Source organism: Aplysia californica, unplaced genomic scaffold (assembly GCF_000002075.1).
Source record: "Aplysia californica isolate F4 #8 unplaced genomic scaffold, AplCal3.0 scaffold00562, whole genome shotgun sequence".
Taxonomy (NCBI): Eukaryota; Metazoa; Mollusca; class Gastropoda; order Aplysiida; family Aplysiidae; genus Aplysia; species Aplysia californica.
Window position 1 is genome coordinate 185,456 of NW_004797832.1, and position 19,059 is coordinate 204,514.

Below are 19,059 nucleotides of genomic sequence, written 5' to 3' on the forward strand. Positions count from 1 at the left end.
TATTAGTAATCCAAAATTACTACCTAGTTGGCTTACTCTTTAATAACCATGAGCAGTTAAGAAAAAAAAAGACAATGATATAGGATTTGTCTAAATATGACCATTAGCAATAAAGATATTGCCCATTTTGTCCAATTATCCTTGCAGGTAAAATCACCCTGCACTGTACCTCAATAAGCACAAAAGGAATATTTCTGTGACTTTGTATAAAGGTGTGGCCTAAATAAGGTAAAGGAGGGGGGTTTAGCTTATTTAGGTCACAGGTGTGGCCTAAATAAGGTAAGGGAGGGGGGTTTAGCTAGGTAACGGAGGGGGGGTTTAGCTTATTTAGGCCATATGTGGCCTAAATAAGGTCACCCAAGAAAATAAGATTCGACGGCGCTTCGAATTGCGGAAGTTAGATCTGTGCTTAGCTTGTATAGCTAGCGAATGTAGAATAGCGGCACTTAGGTCTGGGTTGATGCCTGATGCTTATCATAATATATAAGAAAAAAAATTCGACGGAGGTATTTGAATGTCATGAATAGTGAGCTCATGCTTCAAAGCTTCGATGATTTTTTGTTTATTCAAAATCGTACAGCACTACCGCTCAGTGTCCTGCAAGAATTCCCGGCAAATTCAGCCTTTGCCCTAAGAAAGAGCTGGAAAGAAGGCTTTTAGTTCAATTGCAAATTGGCCTCTCTGTTTCCTATACAAAAGGAAAGACATGTCTGCAATTGAAGTATTATCTTACATAATTTCATCAGTTACATTTATCATTTAACCTGCCTCTTAGTACTGCCTGTACATCTTTTTTCAGTATACGTCTAATTTTTAATGCTAATTAGTTTTAAGCCAGCTATGGAACAAGGGTTCTGTTTGGTGTTCTATTCATCGCCTACTTCCTTGAGTTACCTTATCTGGCCAAGGGCAATGACGCGAACCGTCGAGTTGAATTATATAAAGGGGATTTTAACAAGGAGAGAGAAGCGCCTCGTTCGGCTGTCACTGTCGGAGTCTGGGCCTAAAACAATACATCTCCCCTTTACCCCAGCTAGACTATTATTTCTATAACAGTGACACAGTGTCCCACTTTGAAATGTTCAGTGTTCTGAGAACTGAGGAGAGCAAAGAAGAAAAAAACTTTTGAATACAATCGGAAATTGTAGAGTGCTAAATCTGTTCAATGTGTGCGTGGGTGTGTGTTTAGTGCAATGAACAGTATTTGGTTCAACACTTGATCTGCATAGGACAGCATCATTGGTAAGGTATCAATTGACAACACACGGGCTTCATATTTGTACATGGCGTGTGCAGGTCGAGACTAAACTTTGAATGTATGTGTGTGGAAAGTACGGCGGCCTAAATCTTTAGGTAACATAGGCATACGGGGGGCAGGGCTGTGAGTAAGAGAGTCAGAAAGAGGTGGTTGCTTTTCACATTCTTTTGTTTTCTAGTATACCGTAGTACTATTTCTTGTTCAGTACCGATCAAGTCAGTTTGTATCCATGTTTCAGTGGCTTCTATCAATGTCTTGCAACTCAGATTTACGTAATTAAAGTTAGTAACGGCATGGATTTTTTCTACTAAACCATTTTCATACATTACGCCCCCCTCTCTCTCTCACACTCTTTCTCGTACACTCTCTCTCTCACACACACAAACAAACACACACATACGCACCTGCGCACACACACATATACACACACACACAAACCTAAAGGCACACTGGTAAAAGTATAAAATTGACAGTCTGTCTGTCTCTCTGTGTGTGTGTATGTGTGTGTGTGTTGTATGTTGAGGGAGAGGGGAGAGGTGTCAATGGGTTTTACAGCTGGTCAGTTCTGCAAAAAAAAAAAAAAGAGCCTCCCCTGTTGATAACATAAAATACTAGCAAAAAGTGTGACCCATAGAAATGAGACGTTGTATAATTTCAAAATCAGGTGAGCTGACAGTTTGAGCTTGATACATTCGTAGCTGATTACACAAAGTTTGTACCGTACTCTATTCTTTGGTAACAGGCAGCCAGTGAAGGCCTTTCAGGATTGGCATTACGTGATCAAACTTTTTATTTTGAACTATCAATGCTGCACAATTAGTCGCCCAAATCATGTACTATCGTAACCGCCATATCACCTACAATTGGGTCTAAAATACAACCCGATTACAATTTTTATATTCTAAATTCAGTCAAAATCAGGATTCGATACCTTTAATAGTCACCGAGATACACATGGTTCGTGAGGTATCGTATGCACACTCTTGAATATAATTAAGAATCACGTACTAATGCAAAGGACAATGCTCTAGTACTTCCATCCCTTGTAAACTTGTATGCTCACATTGTTAAGTCACGAACTAACGTAGGTAATAAGAATCAACCCCATAGATTTCTGTTTTAAATTACCTCACAATTAATCTACGGGATCGCTGCGTTGAATTAAAATTTTTCATGAATATTACATCTCTCTCTCTCTCTCTCTCTCTCTCTCTTTCCCTTTTTCTCTGTCTCTGCCTCCCCCGTCTCTCTTTCCCTGCCCCTCTCCCCCGCCTCTCTCTCTCTCTCTCTCTCTCTCTCTCTCTCTCTCTCTCTCTCTCTCTCTCTCAAACTTGTACACAAATCATAAACTTGCTCCTGGTCTATGTTGTTGTTTTGCCGATTCAAACTATTTTCAAAGTTGAAAGGCTGTTTTCAATTAGGCTACTGATTCATCCATTTGTGAAACTCAAGCACCAGTAAATACTGGTAAAATGCCTCACCATGCTTTTTTCTTTCAAAATAAAATAACGTACCGGTAACTTTATAGTTTGTTTTGTTTTTTAAGAACTATCGTAAGCGCCACATTGTGTGCGTAAAGGACTGTACCGCTACATACTTTGCATTTAAGTATTAACGTAAGTGACAAAAATGGCCATATTTTCTCTAAGTAAGCAATTAAACTGATTTTCTGAAGCAGTGACAGAAAATTTGTCATAAAGTCTATATACAAACCAAAAATCAATAAGATATAATGCTCCGTTCATTCGTAAGAGGATTTGAAAAATTGCGCAAAACTTTAATTATAACCATAACTCGAAACCCCATTTTTGTCGAATATGATAGTACGTAATTCAGTCGAAGAATTCTGATAGCGCTATCAGAATTCGTCTGATGGGGAAAGCTGAGAAACAAAAGTGATCTTAAAATCCCATCTAGATAGAAAATAGGATCTAGAATCTAGATCTAGGGTCTAGATTATAGATCAAATTTGTTTACAAAAAAAAAGCTCTAATTTCCGACTTCCGGTGAGACGGAGATCACTGTAATGTCGTCAGCTTGTTTCAGTTTAATGTTTTTCTACAATTCTACGTCTGAAAGAATAATAATGCGTCAAAATTCTGCAAAAAATCAAAATTCCGAGGCCGTGCCGTGGGTGAAGGTCCGCAGCCCGAATGATTCAATTTCCCTCGATCGTGCCGCGGTTGCAGCGCCAGCGGATAACTACGATCACAGAATGTCCCCCTGGTTGAATTTCATTTCTTCAAAGTTTGGTTGAAATTGGTCGAAAGATGACTGACCTTTAAATGGGTCCTTTTTTCGGAAAGCTGGCACTTTAGTAAAAAGCATTAAACTCAAGAAAGACCACAACCAAACTCATTTCCACACCTTTGCCAATGGCCCTGGAAGTTCTGCTCCCTCATCATCTGTTCTCATGCTCACACTCTGCACCTCATCCAGACGTTCTCCACCGCAGGATGCAATCTCATCCGTCCCCACAAAACTCTCATCATCTGTTCTGGCAAGTGATGACTCCCCTTCATCCGTGCCTGGGTACCTTAAATATGTACAGGGAGAATGATTATAAGGTGTGAAATAGAAACTGTTCAAGCTAAAAGAGGCCCAATAAAATGTTTGTAAGGAGGCCTCGACACAAGCATGTTACATAAAATGTTTTGGGCAATCACCTTCAATGGCTTAATGTCATTGAAGAACAGTGCTTGCTCCAAAACAACTGTAATGCTCTTTGCTCAAGGCTGGTTTACAACAATTTTTGTAAAATTTGTAAGTCCCATTTGTTGGTTTGTTCAGTTGGAATTTACAGTGAGCCAAGTGGATACAATTCTAAATGTCTCAGGGAATAAATATTCTTCGTTTGAGTAAAGAGAAGCACATCAAACACAATAATAGTCATTTAGTGCTGGAGATAGAAAATAAGACAAACAGACAGAAACAACAGAGTGAAAGTAAAGAAATAAAAATTATATTGTTAATTAGTTGCTATTGCAAGTACTATTTTCCTATTTGCTAAAATCTCCAAAACTACCTCCCAGAACCAGCTGGACTTCAGTGGTGTGGGAATAGAATAGAACTGTAGAAATTCTGCAAAGAGGCCGAAGGAGCAGACCACACCACACCACCAGCCAACAACCCATTTAGGTATGGATTAAAATGTACAGAAAAAATTATGCTAAGGCATTGCTTTGTAGATGTTTTAAGACCCCTCATCACCACAATTTAGATAATTTAGGAGGCAGGCTTCTAAACCTGTCTGTCAGGGCCAATCTGGGCTGAGAGGGATACAACATCCCAGCATAAATGACTTTTGCTGCTTGATAAAAATTTCTCCCTGTATGCAACAGCAAAGCATCTAATTGCTACACAACAACACTGGTTATTGCCTTTGAGTGTGGTATCCGAATGAAATATGACAAAAGCACAGTAGAAATACCAGCGCTCGGCATTAAGAAGCTGCGGGAAATCTTACGCGACCGGGATCTTAGCAGATGTACCAAGTGAAGAATGTATGGTCACCCATGTTCCAGATCACAACCAATAGAGTGGTCTCCCTCCACTCTATAATGAACTGGTGTGACCCCTAGGTGGGTTTATGACACAAAGCAAAGCGTGGTCAGCTTCGATGACCAATCACAGTGGCATGAGGTATGCCATTCTCACTTATTATCCTATCGCAAGTCTCAAGATCTATGCTGATCCAGATGCCCCTCCATTTTACCTGTCCAAAATTTATAGATTTCCATCTCTGATCGAGTTCCCCCGCCGTTGTCGTTACGCACAAGTACATTGTGACCACCCCAATTAAAATTCAGTCTGTCACGCAAATTCGGGAGTAGAAACAACTGCAGCAATGATCAGAGAAGAGTTCACAGTTCGATGTGATCCTACCTGGAGGTAACTTGTTGGCCCTACCCACCCAGCCTGTGGTGTAAGTTTAGGTGCAGAGTTTAGATGTGCATGTGATGTTTAGGGGAAAATAAATGCATTAGCGAGTTCACACATCGGTGCGATCCTCTCTGGGCAAACATTGTACCGTTTTATTGAGACTTACAATGCACATATGTTCACATTGTGGTTGATCAGTGACGGAATGGGTAGTTCAATGACCGCAACTTTTCACCCTTGATTGATAAGCTGCCGGGTTTTTGTTCCGTAAATTATGATCTGAAATGTGGGACCTTCATCATCATTGCCTTTCGCACCCTGCACCAGCGTATAGGCCATGGACAAACACCTTCCACCTTTCTCTATCCTGGGCTAGCCTGTTGATTTTATTCCATGTCTTCCCATTTTTCTGTAAATCTATTTCTGTGATTCTTCTCCCGGTTCCACGCGGTCTTCCCCTTGATCTCTTACCCTGTGGGTTCCAATCCAAACTTTCTTTGTTATGCAGCTGCCTGACTTCCCGAGAGTATGCCCAATCCATCGCCACCGCCTTCTTCCTACCTCAACTCTGACTGGGATCTGTCTTGTTTTCCTTAACTTAACACTTCCACATTGGTGACCCTGTCTGTCCATCTGATCCTCAGTAACTTTCTTAGACACCTGTTCAAGAAATCCTGGATCCTCTTTATGCAAGTCTGGGATGCGTTCAGTTTCTCACATCCATACAACAGGACTGACTTCACATTTGAATTGGAAATCCTCAGATTTGTTCGAAGTGAGATATCTCTGGTCTTCCAAATCCTATCCAAAGATATGAAAGCAGCCTGCACTTTTCCAATGCGGGACTTTATTTCAGCACCTGTTCCCCCCTCTCTGTCAATTATACTCCCAAGATAGCAGAAGGATTCATCGTCTTCTAGTGCCTTTCCTTCTATTGTGACCTGCTCCTTTCTTAGTGCATCTGTCCTTAGGACCTTTGACTTTCCGGGGTGGATCCTCAAGCCAACAGACTCCGATAGGCTGTTTAATACTAAAGTCTTTGCTTGCATATGTTCCTGGGTGTGCGACAGAAACGCCAAGTCGTCTGCAAAATCCAGATCGTCTAACTGTGTCTATGGTGTCCACTGTATACCATTTCTGTGTCCTCTGGTGGTTTCCTTCATCAGCCAGTCGACTGCCAAGAGGAACGGTGATAGTAAACATCCCTGTCTCACACCAGTCAAAGCTGTCATGTACAACCCTGCAACTTGTCCCTTCGTACACGCTCTTGATGGGATTCCATAGTGTCTCATTATCTTCCATAGTGTTGCTCGGTCTATACTGTCAAAGGCCTTCTCATAGTCAAGGAAGTTAACGATCAGCTGGGAGTTCCACTCCAGGGACTGTTCCACAATAATCCTCAGCGTGGCAATCTGGTCGATGGTTGAGCGATTTTTCCGGAAACCAGCCTGTTCCTCCTGTAGTCTTGGATCCGTTGCTGTCTTGGTTCTCTCCAGAATGATTCTGTTGAAGACCTTACCTGGTATTGAGAGAAGAGTGATCCCTCTGTAGTTGCTGCAGTTGCTGAGATCCCCCTTTTTTGGAAGCTTCACGAGGTGTCCTTCTTTCCAATCCTTTGGGAACTTGCTCTCATTCCAGATCCTGGTAAACAGTGGGAGGAGGACGTCTGCCGTCACTGTGGGATCTTAGCCGAATGTAAGCCTTCAGAGTAGAATCTTAGGAATGACTTTTTAAAAACAGCGTCATCTTAAGCTAACTGGGACCGTACGCGGGGGGATCTTAGGCGGAGAGTACAGCATTACTACTAGACATTGATGTAGGAAAAATGGTGCAATAGTTTTATATTAATACAGTGGGCCCCATTTATAACAGTCATATATATATAGCAGGTTTATAACAAATCCAAACGTCCAAGCATTTATAACGAAGGGTCTAAAAGTTCTTTTGAGGTAGTCATTCGGATACACAAACTCATCTATTACAGTGGTCCAACCATTGGCAAACTCCTAAAACAAACAGACAAGAAAGCAGAAAAACCCCAATAGAGATGAGTACATATTTTAATTTTTATGATGGGTCATACTGTGAGGGCAGGGGAATAATCAATTGTAAAATAAAAATTGGTCAGTGGGTGTTAGATCTATTGCAGATCTATGTTGTGTTCCTTTTCCTAACCGTGGAACACATTTGATTACAAGTAACATGTAGCTTAACATGTAGTTTCAAAGTTCACAGGGCAGGCCTGTAGAGCTATTTAGTTGAATAAAACTTTTTGTGACGTTTGCAACTGCAAAAGTTCATGTGAGTGCATATGTGAAACAAGTAGGTTATTTTAACAGTAGTTTGTAGCGCAGCTTGGTTTTACGTTTTTTTGCATCTAAAATATTTTCTTCGGGTCTCTCCAAAGTCCAGACCTTCTGTTAAAATGTGTCTAATGGTAAAATCTGTGTTGCATTCGACACAAAACGGCTTCTCTTCTCCCTGAAGGAGGTATTTGTAAGTCAGACACATGTGTCCGATGCATAATCGAGTAAAAAATGACTTTGTCTCTTCTGGAGAGGCTCGAAGGTTTTCGCGGACCCAGTTTGGGCTTGAAGTTGTGTAATCTATTATTTTCTTGTTTTTTCTAAGGAGTCTCGCACAGACTGGAGGTGCAGTTTTTTACTTTATTTTTAAAGTCAGTCTGTGGGAGAGTGTTCGTCGTTGATCCCAACAGAAGGGACAAGGATTCCTTCGCCAGGATGTCCACTTGCTCGTTTCCTTGGATGCCCACATGGCTAGGTAGCCATGCGAACATGATATTTTCCCCGGTTTCAGCCAAAGCAAGTATTTTTTGTTGTAACCTTACTATTTTTGGGTGTAAGAGTGCGTAGTTTGTAAGTGAGGTGATGCAAGACAGAGAGTCAGATAGGACAAGGAAAGATTTGTTAGGAGAATTTTGTACAGAGTCCAGTGCCATGTCAATGGCAGTGGCCTCTGCAAAGAAAATGGGAGGCTTCGGGATGGAGTCTCCTCTAGTGTGTACTGTTTGAGGATAGGGCAGCAGTGCCCACATCGGAGTCCGATTTAGAGCTATCTGTGAAGATTAGCTCAGCATTTTTCGATAAAAGTTTTTTTGTATTCTGCTTTAAATGTTTTGGTGTTTGCGCTTGCTCTGGAGTGTGTTGTCAGCTGTAAGTCTATTTTTGCCTTGGTGAGGTGCCACAGAGGGAGTTCGGGGAAAAGAAATAGTTGGATGTCTTGTTTAGAAAAGTGTACGTTTTTGAGGTCCTCAAGGACTCCGAGGCCGAAGGGTTTGATGAGCTTTTCGTTGTTTTGGATTTTGTTTATGGTGCCTGGGCTTGTTCTGAAAATACAGTCGTGTGCTGGGTTCTCTGGAGTTCAGCTTTGTTTAATTGCGTATTGTAGTGAGAGTTGTGTGCGTCTGAATGTGAGTGATGGTATGTTTGCCTCGGCCTGGAGACTCTTCTTTGGAGAAGTGCGGAAAGCCCCCAGGGCGAGGCGGAGTCCTTAGTTTGTAGGCCTACTGGGCCTAGCATCTTCAGGACGTGGGGTTTTGCCGATCCATAGACCTGACAGCCGTAGTCAAGCCTGGATTGGACAAGGAAAATGTATAGGTGGAGAAGGTGTTTTGAGTCCCAGCCTCACTCCAGATGCGATAGAATTTTCAAAGCGTTTAACGCTTTCTGGCACCTCACACGGAGGTCTTTCATGTGTGGAACGAATGCGAGTTTCTTGTCAAATATAATGCCGAGGAACCGAGCCTGGACCTGGGCGGGAATCCTTTCCCCGTACAGCGTCAAATCCGGTTCCAACACACGTTGGCCTGATCGGAAGAAGTGTACTGCAACCGTCTTTGACGAGGAAAACTTGAAGCCATTATTATTTGCCCACTTTTCAAGTTTGTGCAGCTGCCATAGATCTTAGTTGAGGGTTTTTCGAACGGCACCATATCAAGAAGTCGTCAACGTATAACGAGCTGTCTATGCTATTTTGGATGGTCTTAACGATGGAATCTATTTTGATTTCGAATAGGAGAGGAGAAAGGATGCTTCCCTGGGGGACACCTTCCTCCTGTTGGTGGGGTCTGAAAGAGAGGATCCGACACGAACCTGGAAGGAACGGTTCTTCAGGAAAATGCCAATGAAGGCAGGGAGGTGACCGCGTATGCCGAGAGCGTGCAGGTCTCTGAGAATGCCGTACTTCCAGGTTGTGTCGAAGGCTTTTTCTCGGTTAAAAAAAGATGGTGATCATGTGGCCTCCTTGTCGCGTATAAAGGTCTCCAGGCGGACCAGCGGATCTAGAATGGATCGGATTTTTCTGAATCCGCACTGGCGACCGCTCAGCGAGCCCGCCGTCTCCAGGAACCACATGAGTTGCCTGTGAACCATTTTTCTACAAGTTTGCACAGACAGCTCGTCAGTGCTATTGGTCTGTAATTGGATGGGTGTGTGTTGTCTTTGTTTGGTTTGGGTAATGGAATGATAGGGGCGAGACGCCAAGACTCCGGAAGGAGAGCGACCGCCACATGTCGTTGTATATGTTGAGTAGGAGTGCAAGTGTTTTTGTGGGTAAGTGTCTAATGATCTGGTTGTGGATGTCATTCGGACCCGGGGCTGTATTGCCCAGGTCTGAGACCATGCATCCAAAGCGGGACACAAGGGCAACTACGACGGTGATGTGCAAGTTCGTTGTCTTATTTACGCAATGGGTAAAGAAGCTGACAGGATATTCGCCTCTTATCAGTTTCCTGTTGTTGCTGTTGATCAACCTGATCCACGTAACAGCTTAGATATTGTGTTGGCAAAGTTTGACACTCATTTTTTTCCTAAGCGGAATATCATTCATGAAAAATCGAAATTCTACAGCTGCCTTCAGGTGGCAGGTGAGTGAGTGGAAGTTTCTTCGTTCTTTGCACGAACTTGCGAGTACATATGATTTCGGTGATAGGGAAGAAGAGTCTGTAAGAGATCACCTGGTGACAGGGTTGATAAACAAAGAAGTGTCTCAGAAACTGCAACAAAATCTAACTTTGGTTACATCCGTAGATGCAGCTCGACATTATGAACTATTCAAAATACAACTCAATACTCAGTTGCATACAGCAGTAGATGCTGTGCACTCAGATCTAGAGTAAAACTTTCGAGAGCATTATTCTTCCCATCATTCTCAGTTTCACTCGCACGGTACAGGCCAGAGAAGTAACAGAGGATCTAGCAGAGGAGATAAATTTTACACGTTTGAAACTAACAAGTATGGAAATTGTGGTCGTAAGGATAAAACGTGTCCTGCCAAAGGTCCTGCTGTTATAACTGAAAGAAACAGTGACATTTCGTGTCTGTCTGTAGGTCACAAACAGTCAACGCAGAAGTTAATGAAGAAGAAGTCTTCAGTCTGGGTTCGATTAATGGAAAGTGTTCATACCCAGAGCTACCTTGATGCGTCTCTATGACATTTTGTGGTCGAAAGACGGTCTTCAAAGTAGACACGGGTTTCAGTCATTTCCAGAACACGGTTTGTCAACTTTCACCTAAACCTCAGCTCCCCACATCTCGCGTCGTTTTAAGAAGCCCAGGGGGAGTTATCAAGAATGAAGGAGTGTTTTAAGCCACAGCTTAGCATAAGGAGTTAACCAAGGTGTTTTATAGATAATCAGACACTGAAAATCTGCTCAGTATGGATGTAGCGTTTTGTCTTGGTCTTATCCAGCGTTTAGACATAGTCATTTCTGGAGTCAAGGATAGAATTAATGATCCATGGTTTGCTGAATTTAATAAGAAACCAGTCAAGTGCAGGCCAGAGCACATTACTCTGACAGAGTACAGTCAGCCATACTCTGTTCATACAGCCAGCCGTGTTCCAATTCCCTTGATGCAGAAAGTCAAGGCAGAATTACAGCGTTTACAAGATGCACGGATGAAAGAAGAAATACAGGACTAACTGATTGGTGTGCGCCAATAGTACCTGTTTTGAAGAAGACCGGAGATGTTAAAATACGAAGAGATTTTAAACAATTAAACAATGCAGTGAAAAGAGAGGGGTATGTCTTGCCTATGTTGAAAGATATTCTCCATAGGCTTTAGAGAGCGACTGTTTTCAGCAAGCTGCATGCAGCATCTGGATTCTTTCAGATTCCTCTGGACGACGAATCTGCAAAGCTCACTACGTTTATCACTCCTTTCGGTCGTTTCTTCTACCGATGTCTGCCACAATAGATCTCGTCAGCACCCGAGATTTTTTAGCGAACAGTTGAAGGACTCTTGAATGATCACTCCAACCAAGCAGGTCTTTCTTATGACATCTTAGTTTTCAGCAGAGACAATACCGAAACCTAAAATCAACCTGAAACAGGCCATGGCCAGACTTAGAGACGCTGGTCTGAAGCTTAAACACTCAAAATGTGAATTCTTCAAGAAAGATATTGAATTCTTAGGGTATAAAATCAGCGACGAAGGAGTGAGCATCTCTCCTTCAAAGATAGAGGCTATTGTATGCCTGATCCACCTGATGTTCATGAGTTCCGAGGTTCATGGGCATGGTCAGCTTCTTGGGGTGTCACTTTCCCCATCTGTCAACGACTATGCAGCCTCTAACTCAACTTCTAGAAAAGCAGACGCATGGACCTGGGGACCGTCACAAATGGAAGCTGTCGCCAAGATCAACGAATTGATCACATCAGCGCCAACCTATACACTATTGTGAAGACTGCCCTCCACTGAACACCCGAAGGACGTCGCAAAAGAGGCAGACCCAAAGTGACCTGGAGACGCACCGTCGAGTATGAAATGAAGTCCTGGAATCATTCCTGGGGAACGCTGACCAAGACGGCCCAAAACAGACAGAGCTGGAGATCCATTGTTGCTGCCCTAAACGCCAGATGGGTAAGTAAGTAAGTAAGCAAGCAAGCAAACAAGCAAGCAAGCAAGCAAGCAAGCAAGCAAGCAAGCAAGCAAGCAAGCAAGCAAGTAAGTAAGTAAGTAAGTAAGTAAGTAAGTAAGTAAGTAAGTAAGTAAGTAAGTAAGTAAGTAAGTAAGTAAGTAAGTAAGTAAGTAAGTAAGTAAGTAAGTAAGTAAGCAAGCGCCAACCTTGGTCTTTTTTTACCCATTAAAATCACACACAGTGAGCTCAGATGCCAATAGCTAGGAGCTCAGAGGTGTACTCCTACAGCAACAAGACGACGACTCAGTGCGACCAGTGGCATACTGCTCCAGAACACTGTCCACATGCAGACGTCGCTATGCGCAAATAGAGAAGGAATGCCTAGCAGCTGTCTGGGCTGGCGAGCGATTTGATCGTTACTTCATTGGACTGACAACATTTATCCTTGAGACAGATCACAAGCCACTTGTGCCCCTGATAAACACAATGATTTACAGGACGCCCCACTCCATTGCCAGCGTATGTTGATGCGATTGGCACGCTTTAACATACAAGCCCAATACACTCAGGGAAAGAACATGCAGACATGTTGTCCAGAAATCCACTACGCTATGTAGATCAGCTGCGGCACTATGAAACAGCCAGCCAGCTACACGAGCATGTCACTGAACGATTGAATGCTGTCACTTCATCATGGCCTGCGTCAGACTCCTATCTGGATATAATCAGAGCAGAGACGTATGTCTGCGAAGACGTATGTCCGCAAGCAACACTGGAATACACCATGACCCGGTGGCCAGCTTACAAAGAAGATGTTAAGCTAGCAGGAAAGTTTCTTTTTTCCCTTTCGTAGTGAACAAAGTGTCCACGATCGGATACTTATCAAGGGAGACAGGCTGGTGATCCCTGAGTCTATGCAGAAAGAAGTCTTAGACAAGATTCATGAGGGTCAAATGGGCACCAATAAGTGTAGCGAGAGGGCTAACCAATCTGTGTGGTGGCCTTACATTAGTCAGGACATTAAAGATAAAGTTGCCAAATGTCGTTTCTGTCTGGAAAAACAGCCTACTCAGCGAAAAGAGCCACTCTTACCATCATCGCTTCCTGAGCGCCCTTTTCAGAGAAAAGCGGTCGAGATCTGTGAATTCAAGAATGCGCATTTCTTGATTTCATTCGACTACTACTGTCACATACGTTGATATTGCACATTAAACAAGGTTCACTCCTATGACTGTAATCAACAAAATGAAAAAAATATTTTCTCAGGATGGGGTGCCAGAGACAGAAGTTTCAGACAATGGGACACTTCCTCAGAATTTCAGTCATTCGCTGTTGACTAGAATTTCATCCACGTGACTACCAGCCCTCGCTACCCTCAAGCCAACGGGGTGGCGCAGAGAAAGCTGTCTACAACGCCAAGGACATCATGAAGCAGGACGATGTCTTCAAAGCATTACTCTGGTATCGCTCAACGCTTAGTCCCGCCGAGCTAGCATTCGTCAGGTGTCTTTGCTCCAAGCTGCCGATACTACCACGTTTGCTGAAACCTCACACAATCGCCAAAGCTGTCCTGCAAGATCAACGCGAGCATGCATTCAAGGCACGACACAAGGGCAACTACGACCGTCACCATGGTGTCCAGCCATTGTCTGCCCTGTGTCCTGCTGACCCGGACTTGGTCAAGTTGGACGGGGAGAAGGGGTGGAGACAGCAAGCAGAAGTGGCGGAACCATGCACACAATGCTCCTAAGGTGTCAGAACACCTGACGGAGGAGAGCTAAGACGTAATCGGCATCACCTACGGCTGTCTTCAACAGACAACGAACAGTCCATACCAGTCAACACGGATCCGGCAACACCACTGTCCTCTACTACAGAACAATCTACTGCTAGCTGTCATTCTCCAAAGCCAAATCAATCATCATCACCCACAGCTAACTGTCATCCTTCAAGGCCAATCCAACCACCATCTTCCCCTGGTCAACCTTCCCGCCTGTATACCAGAAGCGGCAGGAAAGTTATCATTCCAGCCCGGTTCCAGAATGATTAGGATAATGTCGACGTCAATAGTTGAATGATTCAAATATTCTGGAGCATATTTGTGTATGGCCTGTCACCAAAAAGCAACAGTGTAGTTAGGTTATCCTTTTCGGTTACGAACCAACAATCATTGCGATGACTGTGATTTGTTGGGTTAGCATTTGATAGAGAGCAGCAGATTGCTCTGTAGTTTGTGTTTATGGCCTGTTCAGATGAGCAACAGTGTAAATAGTTAGGCTATATCGTCTGTTTTTAAGTAACCGTGTAGCCTGGTCACATATAATATATTATAGTGATAAGGACATTATTAAGTTTATGCTGAGACAAGCAAACTGTCCTTGGATCTTGTTTTGAAACTATGATTTTTAAATCTTGGACTATCACAAGCTGATGATTCCCTTTTTGGATTATTAATTAAATGTAGAAATCCTCTTGTGGACTATTAATTATGTTTAAGTTTAGCAATTTGAAGTGTTGCTATGCTAGCTTAAGCCTATATATCCCAGTGAACATTTATTTGTATCACAATGGATTGTGAAAGATGTTAATCACAAAATAGCAATATATCAGTTGATTGAATAACTGAAGTCAAAATATACCAATAGTAGAAGAGAGGAAAGTTTATTATTTGGCTGAGTTGGCCATTTTCAGTTCAATCTCGTCCTTATCTCAGATGGCATACACTGCTCACTTGGCTGTGTAACATAAATAATGCAACAAACATTTATGAGTTTAGGTAGCATTATGATGATTCTGTATCATGAACAGTCAAAAGTCGGGGGGGGGGGGGGGGGGGGGGGGGGCTACACCTGAATTCTATCTCGCTTGGTAACCGAATGTTACCAAATTTCACACATATAACAAGCATAGTAAGGAGTCTTTAAATCCGCAATCAAATTTTAGAAAAAGTTTTGTTTCCATGGATACGGCGGCCATGTTGGATTTTGTTGACATGTCTCACGTAATGAATACCGCACTTATCGCTCTTGGAAATTAAATGTTTTTTTGCATGCGTGTTCACAAACATTAGATCTAAAAATTTGTCTGTTGTTTTTTTCCTAAACGAATTAGAAAATTTTTAATGAATTTTTTCCTGAGGTAGCATTCAAGTTTTCACAAAATCCGTAAAAATCCACACTCCAGACACCACCAACAAAAATCTATTCCATATATCAAAAATTCAACATACAAACTTTTAGTATTACATCTTCTCTTCATTCTGTGAAAATTTCATGAAGATTTGATGAAAAATGGTGGAGTTATTAAAAAAAGTATAGAGAAAAGTCGCGTTTTGAGAAAACGGCCGGTAAAGAAAAATAAAATACTGACTTTATGAGGAAATGGCGGTGACAAACATGCCCGGTAAGGGGAAAAATACGGTTTTGGGGCTTCTTATGTGATAAAATAGTTGTAGGAAAGGCTGAAGAAGCTAAACATGCCCACAACTCAAATTCCATAATTTTGAGCCGAATTTTGACTTTGGGTGTGTAGCCCCCTCCCCTCTTAAGAGAGTCATTGCACTTGGCATGTGGCGGCGGCTGATCAAAATAGCACCGTGGTGTTGTGTGTCTTGAGTTCATATTAAGGTATCTGTTCTCTATCCGGTTTGATATTGACCATCTACACCTTTACACCTGTCTTAGTGCATCTCCGGTCTTGGAGACGTTTAGATCTGTTGTTTTCTTCTGCACATCGGTGATGCTGATGATCAATAGTGGCTGCTCCGGAAGCTCCCAGGGAAAAGGGATGGCCAGAAGCAGCCGTAAAGGTACTTTTTCCTGGTTGTGCTGGTTTGCTCGACTCAGCGGCCATACCCACTTCTTCGAGCCGAGAATTTTTCATAATGTTGGGGGCAGGAGAAGGATCGATAAAAGGTTGGTTTTCCATATATATATATAAATTGGAGTGTTTAGATCAACTCCGGAGCTCCACACCCACCAAGGCCAAGGAGGGGACACATTGCTTGGTTATCCAGAGTTGTGTCAGGGCTACCCCGGAGTTTACTCTTTAGGAGAATGCACTAGACCCACCCATCAAGACTGACCCAAGGATAGATTGAAGGGGTTTTCAGCTCCCAACCGACGGAGTGGCATGGGCCCTGTCACCCTCCTGTCTAAGTCTAAGAAGAAAACACGAACCAAAGAGGTGTGCTGGTGAGGGACAGTCCACACAGACTGATCCCACCTCAATCACCAGGTACCCAGTATCCACATGGGTCGCACCTCAGGGGTTTAAAAAAAATTCGAATGGAGGCATTTTCATGCCCCCCATTGACACAATTTTGACAACTTAAAGGGTAGGCTTCAACTCTGCTTGCCAGGACCAACCTGTGCTGAGAGGGATACAATGTCTCAGCATAAAGTCCACAATACTCAATATAAATTTCTCCCTGCACAAGAAATCAACTCAGTCATCTGCGTATGACATTGAAACACCAAAACACTACATTAGAGACCCCCGTCCACTGCCATCAGGAATTGTTCATTATTCTATTGTCAAGAGAAAAAAAAAGTACTTACAGCTAAAGCCATACCATTGTTTATTAAATTCAAACAAAATGAACAACCGCATTGGTTGTTCCTATCCTATCACTCTTTAATCTTTTCAAACATACCCATCCTGCTCATTGTCACTTGTTGTCTGACTAGAATTAGCACTGCTGCGTTGACGACGTGCTCGCAACTGAGCAAGAAATTCGGCCTCTTGACGCATCCTCCAGTGAAGGTCATCTCGACCCCAGGAGTTCATGTCCTGATCATCTGTGCCTCCAGATCGTGACATCATTTCATCATCAAACTTGAGCTCTGGAAAAATGTGGGTGTTTTTTAAAACAAAACAGTTCATTGTGAGGATTGGCTTACATGAGAGAAAAGTGGAATGAGGGAATTCAGAATTCTAGGGAAGTAAGCAAAAAGAAACAACTCAGGGTTTTAAGAGATAAGGCCACACACTGGTTCTTGGGATCCAATTTGGGGTCAGACTTTAAAATTATAAGTCAAATTTTCAAAGTTCTATTTTCAAGAGATAGTCAATATCATTGTGCTGAGCCAATATAATGCTTAAAACAATGTTGTGATGTTCATTCATGACTTAAGGGGCTAAAAATTCAAAAACAATTTCAAGTGCAGTATGCAATTTCAAATAAAAAAACGCTAGCCTTTTCTTACATTTGAAAAAAAAAAGTCTTTTTTACTTTATTGACTATTTTCATCATTTGCAAATAGAATGATAATGACAATGACAATCTTTATTCATCTCGCGGAGAGAAATTTTTCTTGGTCGTTTAAAATGGCAGTAGATGTTACAAAGCTTAGGTGCACTCACGCATACCCACAAGACAGGCCATTAGTAAATACATGTTTCATGTGCTGAAACACCCGCTCCGTAAACCTCTCTCTCTCTCTCTCTCTCTCTCTCTCTCTCTCTCTCTCTCTCTCTCTCTCTCTCTCTCTCTCTCTCTCTGTTTCATTTGTAGCACTGTGTGTTCAGTAATCTCACTGCAGTTGGTACGAATGAATGTCTATATCTGTCTGCTCTTGCTCTTTTGGAAATATAGCGTTTACTGCGAGTCGATAATTGAAATTCCGATGTCTGTGGGTGGCTAAGGTTACTTAGCATTATTTCCGCCTTTTTTAAAACGTTTGTTTTTATGCAGATATTCAAAGTTACTCAGGTCTCTACCAATTGTTCTTGATGCCTTTCTGATCAACTTGTTTATTTTTATAAACCCAACTTGCTACCATAGCAAGAACTACCAAAATTTATCAACGTTTCTATTGTGGTGGTGTAAAATATCTGAAGTATGGATGGATTCAAATTGAAAGACCTAAGTTTTACTGAGAAAGTACAGCCTCTGATTTACTTTTTTAACGACATTGTTTACGTGATTTTGCCATGTAAATTTGTTGTCTGATATTTGAGCAAGATATTTGTATGAATCTGTGATTTCAATTGCTTCTTGTATAATTACGAGTGGTACGATTGTTGGTTTTTCTCTTCTAAAATCAAAAATTATTTCCTTTGTTTTTGAGAGGTTCACTCACTCATAAAAAACTTGAATTGCACCATTAAAAAAAACCCCATACATATTTCTTCTAAATACTCTTTTTCATAGTATATGTATAATAAAATATATGCAAGTCATCTAAAAGTAATAAAATAATTAATTTTAACAATTGCATGAAAGATAGTGTCATTTTGTTAAGATTAGTGTTCTGATTACAAAATATATGCAATTCTTTCATAGATAGCACAGTTTTTGAATTTCTAACTTGGGAAATTATCCTTCCGATAGCCTGATTTCACTCTAATTTACGTAATTGTTAATGTTTCACCTTGAATGGAATACTTTGAAAACATGGTGTGAAATAGTATAGGTTTAATGACCATATCAACACACAAAAAATCATGAGTTTAACATCCATCTCCGAAAAGACCAGGCCAAATGGGAAATTGGTATAAATTGCCTTTCCCAAGGACACAAGGCTATCGGCGCCACGGAATACTTTGAGAAAATGAAGGTAAAAAAGTAAAAATAATTAATTTGTAGATTTTGGTGTCCATAAGTAGTTGTGTGACCTTAGTACCGAGCACCATTCTACCAAATGTAAGTAAAGTACTTGATAACACTATTTTTAAGTTAAAAAATGACCTTCATGCCATAGGATTTGAGATTTTGCACTGACTAGACTCAGATAAAATTTCGCTTTTAAATGCACAATAATTATACAGTGCCATCTAAAATGTACTTCTGTATGACAGCAAGAGCAGGAAACACACGTCATCAAAATGAAGTAAAACTGAATTTTTGGGTTGTTTTTTTTTTACCTTGCCAAATTGATTCTATCATCTGGTGCTTTTGTGTTTAGTAATAACAATAAACTGTGCAGCATTTTGAATTTTGTAATTAGCTGTTAGTCTTAGAGTAAACACACAGGAGAACGTTTGACATATAAATAAATAAATAAATTTAAAAAAAAAATCTCTAGCCGCGTGATTCA

At 41.6% G+C, this 19,059-nt stretch overlaps 1 protein-coding gene across 2 annotated transcripts in view; it reads right to left on the reverse strand.

The window, feature by feature from the left end:
* The window catches only part of LOC101855974 (dystrobrevin beta), a gene marked incomplete at its 5' end in the record, with an annotated part of 83,144 nt that overhangs the window by 11,314 nt on the left and 52,771 nt on the right, over positions 1 to 19,059 (reverse strand). For both annotated transcript variants that reach the window (XM_013087235.2, XM_035972035.1), the window contains 2 exon segments: positions 3,626 to 3,794; positions 16,674 to 16,863. In XM_013087235.2, the coding sequence (XP_012942689.1) occupies positions 3,626 to 3,794; positions 16,674 to 16,863 (359 nt within the window).